This window comes from Podarcis bocagei (genome assembly GCF_964188305.1).
Source record: "Podarcis bocagei genome assembly, chromosome: 5".
Classification (NCBI taxonomy): domain Eukaryota; kingdom Metazoa; phylum Chordata; class Lepidosauria; order Squamata; family Lacertidae; genus Podarcis; species Podarcis bocagei.
In genome coordinates this window covers 82813287-82832668 of record NC_138129.1, presented here as the reverse complement: position 1 = coordinate 82832668, position 19382 = coordinate 82813287, and the positions used below count along the sequence as shown (strand labels likewise).

At 40.9% G+C, this 19382-nt stretch overlaps 1 protein-coding gene across 2 annotated transcripts in view; it reads left to right on the top strand.

Annotated features, from left to right (window-relative positions):
* VAV3 (vav guanine nucleotide exchange factor 3) overlaps positions 1 to 19382 on the top strand; it is a 193820-nt gene that overhangs the window by 76256 nt on the left and 98182 nt on the right. For both annotated transcript variants that reach the window (XM_081195080.1, XM_081195081.1), the window contains exons 5-15: positions 72 to 180; positions 1447 to 1539; positions 2191 to 2259; positions 4384 to 4487; positions 6195 to 6294; positions 7091 to 7186; positions 10895 to 10963; positions 12100 to 12186; positions 12906 to 12991; positions 13802 to 13934; positions 14393 to 14502. In XM_081195080.1, coding sequence (XP_081051206.1) covers positions 72 to 180; positions 1447 to 1539; positions 2191 to 2259; positions 4384 to 4487; positions 6195 to 6294; positions 7091 to 7186; positions 10895 to 10963; positions 12100 to 12186; positions 12906 to 12991; positions 13802 to 13934; positions 14393 to 14502 — 1056 coding nt within the window. The remainder of the gene's footprint in view (positions 1 to 71; positions 181 to 1446; positions 1540 to 2190; positions 2260 to 4383; positions 4488 to 6194; positions 6295 to 7090; positions 7187 to 10894; positions 10964 to 12099; positions 12187 to 12905; positions 12992 to 13801; positions 13935 to 14392; positions 14503 to 19382) is intronic.

Below are 19382 nucleotides of genomic sequence, written 5' to 3'. Positions count from 1 at the left end.
AAATGTTCTTCAAATTCTATTGTTAACGTTCTTAATTATGTTGTCTTTTCTCCTCCCGCTTTGTGTTCTAGTGAAAGTGGTGTAGATGAAGATGAAGACCTTTATGATTGTGTTTATGGGGACGACGAAGGTGGCGAAGTCTATGAAGACCTGATGAAAGCTGAAGCAGCACACCAGCCAGTAGGGTTCAACTCTTTGTTTATTTATTAATTTTTCTATACCACCCTTCATCCGAGGATTCACAGAGCAGTTTACAATATAGAAACTCAAAAATACATAGCACAGTAACAAACAAAAACAATAACCCCCATCACCACTTAAAAGGCTGTAGATTGTTTAATTAGCCAGGGAGAAGAGGAATGTTTTGCCTGGTGCCTAGAGCTATGTAATGAAGGTGCAAGGCAAGCCTCTCTAGGGAGAGCATTCCACCAGTGGTGAGTCACTGCAGAAAAGGCCCATTCTTGTGTTGCCACCCTCCAGACTTCTCGTGGAGGAGGCACATGAAGAAGGGCCTCAGATGATGATCGCAGTGTCTGGTTGCTTTATTGTTTGATAAAACAGAGGGGTAAATCAAAGCAGATCAATATGAATAAATATTTGACATTCTTATTTTGAATATTCTTTCTGCTAAGACTACACTGTTGTCTTCTTGTAGTTTTGGGATCTTGTGGGAAATATATATGGCAAGAGGACCCCAGCTCTGTGGGCTGCCCCATTTGTCTAGCTGCACCTACTGTGGCATATTTCTATTCTCTGCCTACTGCAGTCTTTCACATGTTGGTGCTCTTTGGTGTTTTGGACCCCAACTCTCATCAGTGTATGAGACTTTGAAGCTATCTCTTCTGATCTTTTATTTAAAAAAATAAAATGAAAATGGGGATTAAAAACAAAAAAAATTGGAAGAGCTAGCTTCAAATTCTCATACATGTAAGAGTAAGAATGTCAAGAAATTCAAAGTTTGTAATGTCTGGAGACACGTTGAACCCCAAGCCCTTTCATGCAGAGGCTTGGTGGAAGAAAGAAGTCCAGAAATTGGGAAATTATTTGTTGCAAGAGTTTTTTTGAGTCTGCCACTTCCACCAGCCATTGGCTACGATGGCTGGGGCTGATGGGGAGTTCTAGTCCAAGGCATGAGGTTGGGGGAGGCTGGCCAACAACCCATGTGAAATAATAGAATTGTAGAGTTGGAAAGGGACCACAAGGAATGTGTAGTTCAACCCCCTGCAATGCAGGAACCTTTGGGGGCTCAAACCCACAACCCTGAAATTCTACCAACTAAGCTAGCTCAGCACATATGTCCTTCAGCCCAAATAATAAATCTGAAAACATTTTGTTGCCAACTGATCAATAAACTCTGACAGCTGTCAAAGCAATATGTTGTAATAGGAAAGTGTCCTGAAATCAACATGTTTCACGTCTACAAATAACTTCTTGTTGACTTGGCAGAAATGTCCTGAAAACGACATAAGAAGCTGTTGCCTTTCTGAAATAAAACAAACCGAAGAGAAATACACAGAAACATTGGAATCCATTGAAAAGGTAAAGTGACCTGGCAAAACAATCAGGAGCACCATTCCAGCTGGGGAGTGCAGAGAAAGGGTGTGGCTGGTGAGGCAGTCTGGGTGGACCACCATTACTCTCCCAGCTTCCCAACACAGTGGGCTGCTGGCACATACTGAGAGAGAGAGAGAGAGAGAGAGAGAGAGAGAGAGAGAGAGAGAGAGGGAGGTGAGGGGTGAGGTGCCGGGAGCTTGGCCCAGTGCAGCATGCAATCAACCAAGGCAACTATTTGTAAACAAATAATAAACTTCCATAAAAATGGCAAAAGTAATTTCTTCCCCCAATAGTTTTTATCTTAAACAATCGCAAACACTGTAAATAAAGAGGTCACTTGTGATCAGTGGTTAGCCCTTTCATCTTGTGGAATGAAATGTGCCTCCAAATTTAATTAAGGGGGGGGGGGAGTTTCCCTTGGCTACCAGAAGTTTGGGCAGCACTGGTTTATACCCATTATCACGTAGGGTATGCAAAGCTAATAAAGGCAGTCACAAGATATATACATCTAAAATACAGAGTGTGGGGGTCATTGTTACCCTTGCCCTCTCTGAATAGGAATCACATATTCAGAAATGTCCTTTGTTAGTGGGTGGCAAAATATGTTAATGCAGTATGTGTTCATTTCTCTTACAGTTTTTTATGGTTCCCCTGAAAAGGTTTCTGACCACTTCAGAGTTTGAGACAGTATTCATCAACATTCCCGTATGTAATGCCTTGGGATGTTTTGTTTGTTGTCCTCAGTTATGTGGAAGTCTACAAGATACTATTTGAGAATACTGTTAGGGTAGAGATAGATGTGATATACAAAGAGGCTTCCTTCTGGTTTCCTGGTTTAATAGGTAGATGGGTTTAGGTAACAACATACAGAAAGGTGGGCACCACCTTGGGTCCCCAGATGTGGATAGATACAACATCCGTGATCCACTGCCAGTTTAGCTCAATGGTCAAGGATCCACTGCCAGTTTAGCTCAATGTTGGGAGTTGTAGTCCAGTCACACCTGGAGACCCAAAGTTGAACACTGATCTAGGCAACTATAAATGCATGACATGAGGAGCCGGTGTACTTGGGGTACTGTAAACTCAACTGCTTGGTGTGTGAAGTGTGTGTAAAGATAATTCAGAGCAGCTCTGTGATCATCACCTGCCTCATTCATTCATTTTATTTGTATGCCACTTTTCCATGCCAAAAAAAAATCACGCTCAAAGTGGCTTACAACAAAGAAAACAAGACATTTCAAAACCTAGCAGTGCAAAAAGAATGTCCTAATAACATAGGAGCCATTAGCAACATCTAGCATCCAATAACCAAAAAAATCAAGGGGGCTTTACAGTTTCACCCTAGTCCTAGAAATACCCTTTCCATGATGTTTCTCACAGCAGCGGGCAGAGGGCAGGGTAGCTGATGTTCCTCATGATGTTTGGTAGTCCACAGCTATGAAGAGAGATCTGGTCCTGCATAGTGCACCTGTTTTGTCTGTCCAAGGACACGGGTGGTGCTGTAGTCTAAACCTCTTGGGCTGGGCTTGCTGGTCGGCGGGTCAAATCCCCGTGACAGGGTGAGCTCCCGTTGCTCTGTCCCAGCTCCTGTCAACCTAGCAGTTTGAAAGCACGCCGATGCGAGTAGATAAATAGGTACCTCTGCGGCGGGAAGGTAAACGACGTTTCCATGCACTCTGGCTTCTGTGATGGTGTTCTATTGCACCAGAAGCAGTTTAGTCATGCTGGCCACATGACCCAGAAAGCTGTCTGTGGACAAATGCCAGCTCCCTCAGCCTGAAAGCAAGATGAGCACCGCAACCCCATGGTTGCCTTTGACTGGACTTAACTGTCCAGGGGTCCTTTACATCTTTTGCATCCCTAATATGTCTCTGGCCACAAGAGCACTTGACTGTAAATTCTTGAAAGATGAGGGGTTATTTTAGATGGCTCTTATTTCAGCCTTGCAGAGCTTTGCGAATATATACCTGTAAATTTATGAGAACACTTGGAAATGTGGAAAATCTACAAACTCTGTAAATAGAAATGTTTATTGCTTTTCCACTCTGCTTGTCTCAGCACCTTCTGTTTCTTGAGCAAGACATTAAGATTTCAATTAGCTTGTCAGTATGATGCTATTCAGCTGTCCGGTGTAATGTGCCAAATGATTTTTTTGTTGAAGTAGTGGGATGTGAATCTTTAATTCTTTTATCTCTAAAACCTGGAGCAGGTATAATGCCAACCAGTGATTAGACTGGGCTAGGTGATTGCTTGGCTTCCCTTCCCCTTTTCATGTGCAAATACATCGCATCCTTTGCACCTGGATCTTTCATTAAAATCTGTTTTAAGAAACCGGCTTTAGTTAGGGAAATGAAGCTTAGATTTTTCCTGGGTTCATTTTAACTGTAATAAAATTTAGTCTCATTCAACAATGGACTTAAATGGGGGGTGCTTGGGGATGGGGATGGGTGGGGAAGAGTTTTTGTAGCCTGCAGTCTTAAACCCAGGTCTGCACCAGGCCCAACATGTTTACTTGCCTTAAAATGTTATAATTTTACCATAGAACTGAGACAAATTCTATGTCTCCAACATAGAGGGGAAGGTGTTTTACATTTCTTAAACATTTGCAGTTTTAAGTTTAATGAGTAGATATATAACTATGTATATTCAATATATCTTTATTGTGCCATCTTTTTCATTCAAAAGATATAATTCAATTATAAGGTGTCTCGGATGAATCAATCTATGAATTATTTTATTGTATAATTTTACTGTATACGTGAAAACAGTGGCTTTACATGGCAGTATCAAACATAATTGTAGAAGTTTTATAGGATGTTTTTGTTGTAGGATTTGGTGAAAATCCACAGAAGTTTAACACAGGATATTCATGAATCCATCGTAAACAAAAGTGACCAGAACCTGTATCAAATTTTTATAAGCTACAAGGAAAGGTAATTACTGAGTTTTTAAAATGCACAATGTCGATAACTTTAACATAAGCTATTCATATTCCTTTATACATTAGAAATCTACTCTTGTTTTGTGTAGTGTGCTTTTAGAGAAACTGTATTTAATTTTTTATTATAACCAGAGATAGTATGTGTAACATTAACATATAGCTTTAAATGTGCTGAATGCTAAACCAAATTTCAGAGAGCATTATTCTTTAGTATATACTGTGTCAGTCTCCCTGTTCTCTGTTCATATGTTGTTACAGTGCTGTTTTCTTTTCACAACTCTCAGCCTTATTTTGCATAAAATAATGTCATGTTATCTCAAAGTGCAATACACATATTGATGAATAGTCTACATGCTGCTCAGATGTTATCTATTTTGACATTCTGACCTCATCATCCTCTTCTCTTGATCTTAAATAACCAAGAACCTATGACTGATGCAAAACACTGTTATTCATTCCATGACTTTATCAGGGCTCTGTGTGCCTTAGCATCCACTCTTTCACATTAACCTTCAGTAGCTTCACATCCTACCATCTTCCAGGAACCAGGGAGGGAATAGATGGCTAGGGAGAGCAGCAAGCCTGTTCACTTCCTTCCTGTGAATGCTAATCAGGAAGAGTATCCTGACTCTCAAGAATTTTCTATGCTGTGTTCTCTTGATCTTTTACTGATCTACATATTCAGATACCTTTGAAGCATAGAATTATTAGGTTTGCACCATTTCATAAAGCAAGCGGGATTAAATTCATGTTTTGAATGCTGCTCCGTGTTTTGTTTTGTTTTTTTATTAACACAGCTTCATGCACAAAGCACGTTAGCATTTTGGGGCAAAGGCTTGGATAGACATGTGAGCTTTCCATAGATGGGGAGTTTTTGATTCACCCATGACATGCACTTTCTGTTTGTATTCTGAAGTGGGTCAGCCCCAGGTAGGTTGTGTTTGTAGGGCTTTGTTTTCATTTATATTCCCTTACAAGGATTCAGAGCAATGGTAAGACTGAGAACTGAACATCACAAGTACTTGAAACATTATTATTGTGGTGGCAAGAAGCCATTTTTAAATGCAGAAAATGTTAATGGAAAAGAATAGCTTATTGCACAAGGGAGTTTTGAAATTATTGTGCTTTCCTTTCCATAGCTTATGAAAATCTGTCAAAGTAAGTCTGTCTGATCTTTGTGACTGTTGCCACTTGGTTCTTTGAGCCAACATGTTATTATCTTGACTTAAATGCTCATATAACGTAAACGGGTAAATGGGTATGCTTGCCCTGCTGTTGCTATAAAAAAAGGACTCGGTGTAATTAATCTGGTGCTAATCCTACACTGCAGAGTATTATTCATCAAATCCTTTGAAGTCTGCCCATTAACATAACAAATACTAATAAGACTTGTTCTGTTCCAAAAGGTTTTTGCAGCTGTATTTTTAAGTTAATAAAATGTAGGCATTAAACCACAGCACATACTTTGAAGTGGGTGTTACACTTTTGAACACCTGTAGAGACTGACACACACGTTCCTAAGAGGCCAATCTGTATGCAATGATGGCAGTCTATGGTAGAACAAGAATGATGGGATGCAGCTGGAAAACAGCAGCCCCTTCCAGGGTTGGGGTGTAAGAAGACAAAGCCTTGTGTGGAAATTGAAGTTGGTGGAGTTGATAAAAAGATTAATTGCTTGTTCTCTTTCCTCTTGATCTAGATTAGTTATTTATGGGCAGTACTGCAGTCAAGTAGAAACAGCCATATCCTGTTTGGATAACATTTCCAAGACCAAAGAAGATGTTAAATTGAAACTGGAGGTATCACTGAAACTGCTCTTCTTAAAAGCAAAAAACTGTACCTTGATCTCGAATCGTAGCATGGAGAGTATGGATTGTATTCACCTACGTTCTACCCACAGTGACCCACTGAAGTCAATGCACATAATTTAGTCCATTAATTTCAGTGACTCACAACCCTATATTTCAATCTGTGTCTTATGAGTTCATTTCTACAAAATTGGAATTAGGCCTGTGGTAGGATCCTGAGGTGGTAGAGTGAATTGCCCATGGGGGATGCCATGTTTGATTTTTTTCCCATAGGAGGGGAAAAAACCCCACATTTCAGGTAGCAATGTTGTAACCTATCCCACTTCTTGCTGTCATGCATTTTTATATGGGGGAAGTTGTTATACAAGAGAGTATGAAAAAGCAACCCATCACCTCTTGTCTGAAGAGACAAATTCATGGAGGATAAGGTTATTAATGCCTACTAGCCATCATGGCTATGTTCTGTCTCCACTGTTGGAGCCAGTGTGCTTCTGAATGCCAGTTCCCAGGAATCACAAGTGAGAGAGTGCTGTTGCACTCAGGTCCTGCCTTTGGAATTCCATAAACAACCGGCTGCTGTGAGAATAAGTTACTGGACCAGATGGGCCCATTCGCTTGATCCTGCAGACCTTATGTTCTTATGTGATACAGTCAATTCTGTAACCTCAGAACTCTACCTGTTGCCACCAGTCTGGATAACTGGTCTGCCTGCTTCAGAAAATCAAAGACGTTACTTTGCTGTATTGATTATACCAAGTCATATCGAACCCTTTGCTTCTTTAAATAGGAATGTTCCAAAAGAGCCAATAATGGGAAGTTTACTTTGCGGGATCTTCTTGTGGTTCCAATGCAGCGAGTTCTGAAATACCATCTTCTGCTTCAGGTACTTCACCTTTAGATTATATGAACTTCACACTGCTTTTATCAGTTCTCAACCATTAGCTCAGGTTGTCGCCTTCTAAGCCAAGTAGCACAGCTGTTAATGGAACTTTTCCAGTTCGAATTGTGGCCATGTTAGTGCCACAGATTGTGTTTTCCATTCAAAGCACAAAGTGGTAGGCCAGAAGTCCTACACCTAGTGCCATTCAGAATACCCTGCGAAATTTACTCTGCTTTCTTTTGTTGGTTTTTTTGTTTCCTTTCCAGTGGCTGTACGCTCACCCTCTTTGGTGTGGAGTACTTGCCTCTGTTGTTGTTGTTGTATATTCCCTTGATATGCAACATAGTTGTCTCTCAGGATCAGTGCTAGTTCTCTCCCCACTTCCAGTCTCCTTAGCTTATTCAGTTTTTTTCTCATTGCAACAAGAAATAATAATAATAATAATAATAATAATAATAATAATAATAATAATAATAATAATATATTTATATTCCGCCCTCCCCAGCCGAAGCAGGGCTCAGAGTGGCTAACAACAGTAAAATGATACAACATTCTACAGTCATTCCATTATAAAATCAGTTCAAATCAGGTTAATGGCAGCCATTGGGCTAGAGTTCTGTGAGGATTGCCAAAGGAGGGGGTCAGGCTGTGCCCCGGCCAAAGGCCTGGTGGAACAGCTCTGTCTTGCAGGCCCTGCGGAAAGATGTCAAGTCCTGCAGAGCCCTAGTCTATTGTGACAGAGTGTTCCATCAGATCGGAGCCACAGCCGAAAAAGCCCTGGCTCTGGTTGAGGCCAGCCTAACCTCTCTGTGGCCTGGGACCTCCAAGATGCTTTTGTTTGAAGACCGTAAGATCCTCCGTGGGACATACCAGGAGAAATACATTCTGGAATCAATTCACAATCAAATTAATGACAACCATTGGGTTAGACTTCTATGAAGATTACAGAAGGAGAGAGGGGGGTCAGACTGTGCCTTGGCCAAAGGCCTGGCGGAATAGCTCCGTCTTGCAGGCCCTGCGGAAAGACGTCAAGTCTTACTCTAAAAGAGAATAACACCAGTCACAGAATAAAATCAAAATAAAATAAGCAGCAGGTAATGACGCCACTACAACATATCCAAAGAGTGGCGTAAATATTTAAAGCCTGGGAAAATGAAAATCGCCTCACCTGCTACACATTGTATCATTTAGTACAGGGCAACCTCCCCCCCCCCCCGGCATGGCTTCATTCCTTTGCAGATATTCTCTGTTTCTGTTTTAATATGATCACAACCACTGACTGTGTCTCTCTCTTTTTCATGCTTGTGAGAGAAAGAGATGCAATAGTTGTGGTGGTGGTGGTCTTAAGAGAGAGATTGCATGTGCAGGTGTGATCTTAACCTCCCCCCCACCCCGCCTCATCACCTGTTTGCCAAGGGCTGCAGCTTGTTGCACTGAGCTAGTCAGTGTTCTCACATTGTGAGTTTTCCCACCCATGAGCCATGTCACTGGCGTTCATTGGCAAGAACAGCACGATGGCCCTGACTCATGCAGAGAGTTGTATTAATGATGCACCTGTCAAGGGGTGGGCAACTTGCCCTAGGGATTTCAAGTCGCATGATAATTGCAGTAAAGCACTGAGAATAAACCACAGAAGAGTGCCATTATTTAGAAAGATTCCCTAAGCCTGTTGGACAATAATTTAAGACTGATTTCTCAGTAACTTGAGTCAAAATACAACAAAACAATAGTAAAATAATCTGGTGCATTCAGATAGTGCTACCAAGCTGATGCTAGGTGATGCTTTTCATACGTGCCTCTGCTTTTTGAAGTTGAAGCTGGACAAGGCTCAAGCACTTTCTAGCCTATTTTCTTGCTGTACTGAATTATAATAAAGCAATAGTTATTTTGAATGCTTCCCATTATAACCCACGGAGCTTGTGGCTTCTGTGCAGTTAGTCCTATAATGAGGCTAGAGAGTCCTATAAATATCATTTGATAGCTGTGCTGGGAGACTCATTAGTTCAGTTGCAAGGAAATATATTACTCCATTAGACTGCCAGCTTTGCTGATGCTTATAAAACGTCATTTTTAAAAGAACTTCTACCTGTGCAAGAAGCAATTTCCCCCCCTTCCCTTTGCAGTGTTCTTTTCCAATGTGTATATCATGCTTCCTGAAATGCATCTGAGTGAACTGAGTTTCCAGCATGGTTTAACAGTTAATCCTTCCTCCTAGGGAACTCTGGGAATTGTAGTTCTTATGAGAGGATTGGAAGCCTTCTAAGAACTCTCAGCACACTTTAAAAAACTACAATCCCTAGGATCCTTTGTGGAAGCCATGACTGCTTAAGGTGCTATGATACTCCTTTAAATGTATATTGCAGAAGGGTCCTCCATTGTCTGAAACCAATGATACAAGTTAGTCACTGATTGCAATGGGGGCTCAGTTCAGTAAACTGGTCTAATTCCCCTTCCAAACATTTACTTTCCCCCCTAATTCTTGTTATAGTACTTTCCAGTGCTACTTGAAGTATTTGTAGCCATTCCCATTAAGGCTGAAACCTAGATAGGAAATTTTAGGCAGAAAGGCCCACCTAAATTTCTGCCCTTTTCCTTGATGCTTGAGAATGAAAGGATTCTTGAAAGGAATCTGCTTTCCATGAAATCCCTGAATACGTAGTCCAGTAATGGAGAAAGGGAACTGAACATGTAAAAAAGGCTTGGCTATTGAGGATGAGTCAGGGAATAATTTGCCTTGTGAGATTTTAGGAGTTACATACAAATTTTGAAGTGTTTATAAATAAGTATGGGGAAGTGTAGATCAGTTACACAAAGCACACAGGGTATAGGAGGAGGGGGTATCAGTACAATCCTCTGTATGTCTACTCATGGTGCTTCCAGACTTTTGCCTTTTTTGGGTGGGATTCAGTCACATACTGGTGAATTCACATTGCCGCAATTAAAGCTGATTTGGAGCTCTTGGGCAACAAAACAGCCTTTCCCCCAAAGATCAGACCTTTGGCAACAAGGAAATACACTGGAAAGTGTGGAATAGCACTTGCTTGTTACAGGATCATCTAGCCTCTCCACAGACAAATAAGAATGAATGCTCATTCAATAGTCATTGTCATATAATCTCCTTGCAAATAAATCAGGATGAGTGCTTAGTAAATAGGCCATCTGGAAGCCCCCTCAGCAGTGAAACCCATTTATTTCGTATTCTATGGTAAGTCTGCCTGAATAAGTCTGCAGCCTAAATAAATGTGCAAGAAAAAAAACATGAATAGATAAAATTAGCTTGGAATTGTGATGAATTTCTATGAAATTTAACCCAAGATCTGAAATGAAAATTAATCCCATGGGCTTCTGCAATTTTGCCCTCTGAAACTCTGAGGGTAAAACATGAAAATTTAATCTCAAAGTTACTGAGAAGGCTGTTTTTCAGATCCTTAGATTTGGTACTGTTATGTGGAGGGCAACATTCCAGATATAGGCTTTAATAGTGAAAACCGTGTCTTCACTTCATGTCTTGAATAAAAGCATGTGAGATATAGCATATACATAAAATACCTCATATTCTGGGCTTCTACAGATAATGATGGGATCAGCCCATCATTTTCTTCCTAAGGCAGAATGCTTCTGTTTTTAAATACTGATCAGTTCAGCATTTTTTAAAATGCCTTGAATGGCCGATAGCTATCACAAGAAATATCTGTGTATTCTTCTATACAGGAGTTGGTAAAACATACTAGTGACCAAACTGAGAAGAACAATCTGAAACAGGCACTGGATGCAATGAAGGTAAGTGTGACTAACAGATTGGATATGTAAACTCTCTCTGGCGTAAAATTGTAAGAGTCTTTTCTGGAGAGAAATTAAATATATATCTACCTGCAACGTGTTGTTTCTGCATTACTGCACACCAGCTCATATGTTCACTAATACGCAAAAGCAGATGTAGAGTTTTCCCAATTCAGAGCCAAGCTCATCAGAACAAATTAATATTGATGTTTGAAAGGAAAAGGCTCTATAGCTTTGTTGTGTGTTAAATGCATGTTAACTTCAGCCCGCTTGATTGCACATTGTTTCTCCTATTTAAAGCACAAAATATAATGCAAACCTATATAAGAAACTGACTTACACACTGAGCCAGACTATGGGTTCTAGCTCAGTATAGTCTACACTAACCGAACACCTCTCCAGAGTCTCAGGCACCAAGTCTCTCTCACCCCTCCTTGCAGATGCTGGGATTGAATCTCATATCTTCTAGATAGGAAGCAGATGCTCTGTCGTTGAGCTATGACCTCACCTAAATCATCTACGTGCATGGCATGCATAATTGGTTTGACTACACATCTCTAGTTTTATTCCTAGCTTTATATTATTATCTGTTGAGTCAGTTCATGGAGGGAGATCAGTCTTGCAGCCATTCTAACTGTGTTGCTGCAGGAAGATTTTGTGAAAAAAAGCTTTCATGTTCAGTTTTCGAAGTGAGCATATGAGCTATTGCTATATCATTCAATTGTTTCTGGAGCTCTTAGTTCTGAGCCCTATTTGGTTTTTTTGACTATCTTAAGCATACTGTATGTTCTCACACTGTGGTAGAAAGAGGTTTACACTTAAAGGTTTGCTATGTTCTCTCTGCCTCACAAAGGAAGTGTGAGCAGGGTATTCATCTCCCACTCCTCTCTCACTACAGAAAAATTGGTCAAGGAAGCTTGATTGACCTGACACATGGTACTGTCTACATGATATGCAGGGTGGGTGATGTGTCCCACAATTTATATTTATGTACAGTTTGTACCTGCTAATGTTTTAATAAATAACTGCTTCTACTGTAGCTTGGGAAGTGTCTCTTAGTAGTAAATTTATCTAATTAAGTGTAACAATTTAGCCCATGGCTGTTGCACCTCAGATATCTCTCTTCTGTGTTTTAGGACTTGGCTCAGTATGTAAATGAAGTGAAGCGAGATAATGAAACCCTCCGTGAAATTAAACAATTTCAGTCATCAATTGAGAATTTGGTATGTCTCTGTCTCGTGTTACCCTTCAAACTTTGTATGTTGTTTATTGTTCCTTTTCGGGGTGATCTTGCTGCTGCTTCATTCTTAAAAGTAGGAGCTTGGACAAAGGCAAAGTCTGAGCTTGAGCACACAGAGAGCTGACGGTGAAAATCCTGGCAGGGCTGGAACTGGAGTCAGAGTGGAGTTCTGGGGCCAACTGAGAGAGGCAGGATGAATGGCAGGCCCAGAGGCAGAGACAAGATGTTGCAAGTGGGGCTGGAACATAGATGCAGTAATCAGGTAAATAAGGAAGTTGGGAGAGGGGGATGGCGTGCAGGCTGTCAGGAGGAAGAGGAACATGGAAGCTGAGGGACGTAAATAACCTAGATCAGCAATAGAGAGACATAAAGGCAAGGCAGGAGTCTGATGGTTGACCTGAAAGTATATACGTTAATCAAGTCAGACGGGACCAAGTGAGCTTCTTGCATGTTTGCAGGGTGATGGAGATTATGGTGGTGGAAAACTTTGGTGAAACTGGAAAAGGCAATGTTACTTTCTTATTTCTGCCACTCTGCAATCTTAAGTGACTCTAAAAAGAATCTTTGGAGTAGCTTGGGGGACAATTATTATTTTTTTTTAAAAAATATAGCTTGGATAAGTTCATAGCACCAAGGTGGTTCTTGAAGAAAAGATGCTGCCAGTGAACTCTTAAGTAATTTATGCTATTCTTACATTTTCAGAACCAGTCACTTTTACTGTATGGACGACCACAGGGTGATGGTGAAATAAGAATAACAACTCTGGACAAAAGGGCAAGGCAGGATAGGTGAGCAGAGTATGAGGCTCTCTTTTTTAAAACAAAACAAAACAAGGTGTGTCATTTACACTAGATAAATGCTCTTGAAATATGGCAGAAGAACTGTTGTGTATGTTAAATTGTTGTGCAGCAATAGGTTTAATTTACCTCCATATTTTGAATAAAGCTCAACTATATTAGGACTGTCCTGATTTTTGAAGGTTTTGTTTTTCAAGCAAAAGGTGCCATTTGTTTGCAGGCAGAGGCAGTGCTCCTTAGGCAAAAAATGTTCTAGCTGCATAACTGCCTTCTCTTAGCAAGTCACTTCTCAAGGCAGGGATAGTTATATTGCACATATTACTGAGGGTTGCCTTCTTTAAAGTAGTTGCTGTACTTGTTCTACCCCATCCATGTGTACCTTGAAAGACTGATGAAATGTAAACTCCCTTAGTGTGGTGAGAGCATGCTTTATTAATAGGGTCCCCACACTTTTCGACTGAACCTTAAATTTATCCTCTGTGAATTTTGATCTGTAATATTCTTTCAATATTCAGATATTTGACTTAGATATTGGATAGCAATATTTAAGATCAGTATATTTAGCAACATTAGAAGGTTTTTGCCATTTGATTTCCTGCAGAACCTGATAGCTGACATATGACCATGGGATTTAATGCATGACAATGGCATGTAATAGTTGCCATGCATTGATATGTGACATTTATCAATGTGCTGTACATATAACACACCTATAATGTGTGACAATTGCTGTTGGAATTCAGGTAATATTGGAAAAGACAGCTTATGACATCTGATTATATTTTATTTTCTGGTTCACAGGCATATATTCTTATTTGACTTGGCTGTAATTGTATGCAAACGGCGAGGTGATAATTATGAAATGAAGGAAATAATTGATCTTCAGGAATACAAAATAGCCAATAACCCCACCACAGACAAAGAGAACAAAAAGGTAAAAAGTATAGGTTTTTTCTTCATCCGTAAGATGTTCTGCTGAAATTTGTAGAGCTTTGCAGTATTTAAGAGGTTTAAAGCATTCCCTTCCATGTTTATTTATCCACAAACCCCCCATCAGAAATAAATGTCTTGTTTACTTTTTATAAGGACCTTTTTATGTGGGTGGAGGGCCCCCCCCTCAAAAACATAACGCCTGGAAACTTGAATGTTATTACCTTGTTCTGCATAGTGGCTCTAAAATGTGTATGACGACTGAGTAGACACATATATGTTGTATGTTGTATGAAGCTTTGGAAACACACTAAAGCTTTATGTAAATGCTAGCTATTACTGTTATATATTAATCATTGTAGTTGGACTGGAAATAGGCAGTGTTTGGCCTTCAGAAGTTCTGAAGCAGCTGCACATGAATTCTTCATAGATAACCTTTGCATTGCCTTGTGCTTTAAACAGTGGTCTTACGGCTTCTACCTCATCCACATACAAGGCCAAAATGGACTAGAATTCTACTGCAAAACGAAAGATTTGAAAAAAAAGTGGCTGGAGCAGTTTGAAATGGCACTGTGAGTATTGCACATGTAATTAATTTCATAATGCACCAGTGATTTGACAGTGTTTATGACCATGCAGTCATTTCAAATATACTTGCCTCGAAAGCCTCCATGCTGCCAAAAGCGAAATTCTTCCAAGGAAAGGAAGAGGGAGCTCTAAGCTATATTTTGGTAGCCCGCTTTCCTCTAAAGCTTGTGCCTTAGTACTCCAGTATCTAGGGAACATATTAATGGATTTAGCAATAAATATTTAACATAATTGTGGCTGATTTTGCTATCATTGCCTTGGTAAACTAAAATGTATTACTAAGGGAGATGGGAATGCTGGCATTTTTCCTAGTGGCTTCTAACTAATTTATTATGTGGTATTTGGATCAGGTTTCTTGGTTTTATTAAATTTATCTTCAAGGATTTGATTCTCTGCTTTTTAACACAACAACAATAACAACAACAGTTTATGTATTACAGAATCCTTTCAAATAAATATAAAAAGTGTGTGCTGCATATTGGAACTATACCTGTTTTGTATCTTATGTTCGCCAACAGCCTCTCCCCCACTCCGCCCCCCCCCATCAATTATTATGTCATTTCTTTGTTTTCTGATTTACTTCATGAAGTACCAAATAAAGCTCTAACAATAAATAAATAGAACTCTTAACAATAAATAAATAAATAAGTTAACATGTGTTGAGAGGCGCTGCTTTGTAGCTTAGGAACAAGGGATTTCCATCACCGTGTTAGAATCATAGAATCATAGAGTTGGAAGAGACCACAAGGGCCATCGAGTCCAACCCCCTGCCAAGCAGGAAACACCATCAGAGCACTCCTGACATATGGTTGTCAAGCCTCTGCTTAAAGACCTCCAAAGTAGGAGACTCCACCACACTCCTTGGCAGCAAATTCCACTGTCGAACAGCTCTTACTGTCAGGAAGTTCTTCCTAATGTTTAGGTGGAATCTTCTTTCTTGTAGTTTGGATCCATTGCTCCGTGTCCGCTTCTCTGGAGCAGCAGAAAACAACCTTTCTCCCTCCTCTATGTGACATCCTTTTATATATTTGAACATGGCTATCATATCACCCCTTAACCTCCTCTTCTCCAGGCTAAACATGCCCAGCTCCCTTAGCCGTTCCTCATAAGGCATCGTTTCCAGGCCTTTGACCATTTTGGTTGCCCTCCTCTGGACACGTTCCAGTTTGTCAGTGTCCTTCTTGAACTGTGGTGCCCAGAACTGGACACAGTATTCCAGGTGAGGTCTGACCAGAGCAGAATACAGTGGCACTATTACTTCCCTTGATCTAGATGCTATACTCCTATTGATGCAGCCCAGAATTGCATTGGCTTTTTTAGCTGCCGCGTCACACTGTTGGCTCATGTCAAGTTGGTGGTCAACCAAGACTCCTAGATCCTTTTCACATGTACTGCTCTCAAGCCAGGTGTCACCCATCTTGTATTTGTGCCTCTCATTTTTTTTGCCCAAGTGCAATACTTTACATTTCTCCCTGTTAAAATTCATCTTGTTTGTTTTGGCCCAGTTTTCTAATCTGTCAAGGTCGTTTTGAAGTGTGATCCTGTCCTCTGGGGTGTTAGCCACCCCTCCCAGTTTGGTGTCATCTGCAAATTTGATCAGGATGCCCTTGAGTCCATCATCCAAGTCGTTGATAAAGATGTTGAATAAGACCGGGCCCAAGACAGAACTCTGTGGCACCCCACTAGTCACTCTTGTTTTTTCCAAGGATTTCCATTCGACTTCAGTACAGAAGATTTACACCTCCTGGTTCAATTGTCATTAAATCATAATTATCAGTAAACCTGGATTTCATGTGATGTGCAGTATGCTGGTGTTCGCTGCTCAAAAGCTTCTGCTTTTCTCCTCTCTCTGCTCCTGTTGTTGGCACACAAGGGAGGAAACAAACCACATAATGGCTTTGTGATAGGCCAAGTACCAGCCATGGCTTCCATTTCTGGTTTGTTTGGAAGGAAACTGTTATGTACTGAAGTTCTCACCCTGGGCCAGCAGGGGGATACTGTAGATGGTTTTCACTCAGGTCCACATATGCAAATAAAGGATTGAAAGTGACGTTCAGTGATTGGATAGTTACAGAAAGTGGTTACTGTTGCGTTCTAGTGGAGCTCTATATGTAAGCAGGCTGGCTGAACCCTTCAGTTCAGTTCTGTTCTGGCCTGTGAATAAACAAGAGCTGTTTGAAGAATTGCTGTGTTGTCTGATATGTTCACCCACAACTTAACAGAAACATGCTTCCCATACAGACTAGCCCTGTGCCCTCAGAGCAACATCAGAGACACTGCTCTGTGTCCTTCCACTATTTAAGGTGCAACAGGTGAGCGCAGGAATAAGGGCCTTTTCAGTCATGGTGTGTATACTACAGAGAATCCAGTTATGTCTGGCTTGATACTTATTTATTACATTTTTATCCATCCATTCCTCCAACAATGTCAAGGTAGCATGCACTTCATCCTCTTCACAGCCTTGTGAGGTTGGTAAGGCTAAGACAGAATGAATGATCTAAGCTTCACAACTGAGTGGAGATTCCAATCTGGTTCTCCCCAGCTCTAGTCTGAAACCCACACTGTTGCACCATGTACTTGACAAGCAGTGAAGATGTGGGGTTATTTCAGCCTGCATTTGGGTTGTATGATAAAGGATTTGGGACCCAGGGGCTTAGTTTGGGTTTCATATGTTGTTGCAGTTTGTTTTTTGAAAATTCACTGCCTTGTTACATGATTGTTAGGCAGTTTAGTTTGTGAGGGAGTTTTAGTATTTGTACCCCCGTATTACCGTATTTTTCGCTCTATAAGACGCACATTTTCCCCTCCAAAAATTAAGGGGAAATGTGTGTGCGTCTTATGGAGCAAATGCAGGCTCCTTGGCTTCAGCAATAGCAACACGAAGCATCTGAAGTGCAGTGGGAGCGCTCCCACCATGCTCCGGAGGCTTCGGTTTCCTTTTGCTGAAGGGAATGTGCCCCTTCAGCTAAGGCGCAGCACCCCTTCAGCTAAGCGGGAGGAGAAATGGAAGGGGCTCCGTTTCTCCTGCCCCTCCGCTGAAGGGGCGCTGAGCAGAAAGGGGAGGATTTTCTTCTTCTTCTTCTTCCCCTCTAAAACATGGTGTGTCCTATGGTCGGGTGCGTCCTATAGAGCGAAAAATATGGTATATAGATGGGCAGCCGAGAAAGAGTAGCACCAAATCAATTCACGCCAGGGAGTCCTCGTACGTAGCTCAACCTTTAAGTTATTATTTGACACCAACTTTGCTTCTGATGATGACAATATAAGGAAGTGTTGCTTCTGCTTGGGTAATAGTTTCTTTTTCCAAAAGCTAGCACTTTATCATGTGTTCCAAAACGGAGATAGCAAGAACTTGATTATTTCCACCAGGAGCTTTAATACATCATGCAGCTCAAATGACCCAGCAAGCACATTGCATACATTTTAAGTGAACCAACAATTGACGCTGTGAGTGATTTACTTAGCTTCTGCTGCTGTTTTGATGAAGACATTAGTGCTTTTAATGCCTTCCAGTTGTCTGCTTTCCTGCACGTATGCTGTCAGCTATTAAAACCTCACAGGCTTGTAAAAGTGTTGGGCGTCAGCCAACAAGCAGCACTACTCATAACCCTCCTTTAGTAAAGGTGATTTGTTGTTGTTGATTATCATAACTGAATAGAACCAAGGGATTTGGAGGTTCACTATAGCTTAATGCGCTTGACTTCTCTGTGGGTTCCATTTTGGCTTACTCTGGATTGAAAATTAGATTAGCGGTTTCCCAGCCAATGCATTCCTCTTGGGGGCCCTGTCCACACCAAACCTGGCTGAACACTCTTCTTTAAGACTGACAGCCTGCAGTCTAAAGAGCACAGGTCCAAAACAATCTACAGTGTTGCTTTCTAGGCTGCATTGGTACTTTTCATCTTTGTATATCAAAACACGTAATGCCTATCTTTCAAAATTTGGCAACCACTAATGTTCAGTATGCTCAAGTGAGGGATATCGCACATACATTCCCATGCAACTAAAGCTCTTCCACATCCCCTTATGGATTTGTTAAAAGATCTGTTATTTCACGTTCCCTTCTCCTCCGAACACTTAGGAAGCAAAAAGAACTTACATCACATTTGAGAGGCTGGCTCCAAATGAGGGATATTTGGGGTACACACTATTATTCTGCTTTGTTTGTTTCTGATTCAAAACTTTTAAAAAAGAGCATTCAGGCTCTCTGGGGGGAAAAACACATAAATTTCTTCAGATGCTGTAATCTATGTGGGGACAGAAAGCACGAACCACTTGCTGTTTCTTGTTAGTGTTTCTATGTTTAAGGATAATTTTTTTAATTATCTGTGTTCTTAAAAAAAAAGCAACTCAAACTACCCTAACTCCAAAAGAACATGGTCATCTCCCCAAGCCAATCTGAGGCACAGAAAAATGACCATACCTACATCTCCAAAATGCCTTGACACCAACCTCCACACCCAAAACACCCTTCTCTTTCCCTTCCTTGGCAAGGGATGGTGACTGGAGTAGAGGCAGGGGGCATGTGGAGAATGGAGAAAGGCTTGTTCCTTGCTTCCCTTCCTCATTCACACACTAGCATGCCGATGAGTGGTGAACTGGGGTGCAAAAGTGTGGAGAACTATTGGACATGCAGGTCTCCTGAGAGCTGTTTGACATTGACTTACTTTCTTTTCTAAATTACACTGCTGACTTAGAGCAGTGGGTTTAGTTATTCTGTTGTCATTCAGAGGGCTGTGTTCCCATTTCAGGGTTCGCCTGATCGCAATCCTTCCCCTGAACCTTCAGTCAGTGGATCAAGGACAAAGACCTATAACTGAAAAGATTGTAGAATTGTGGGGCTGTGGCCATCTTGAGGCATTTC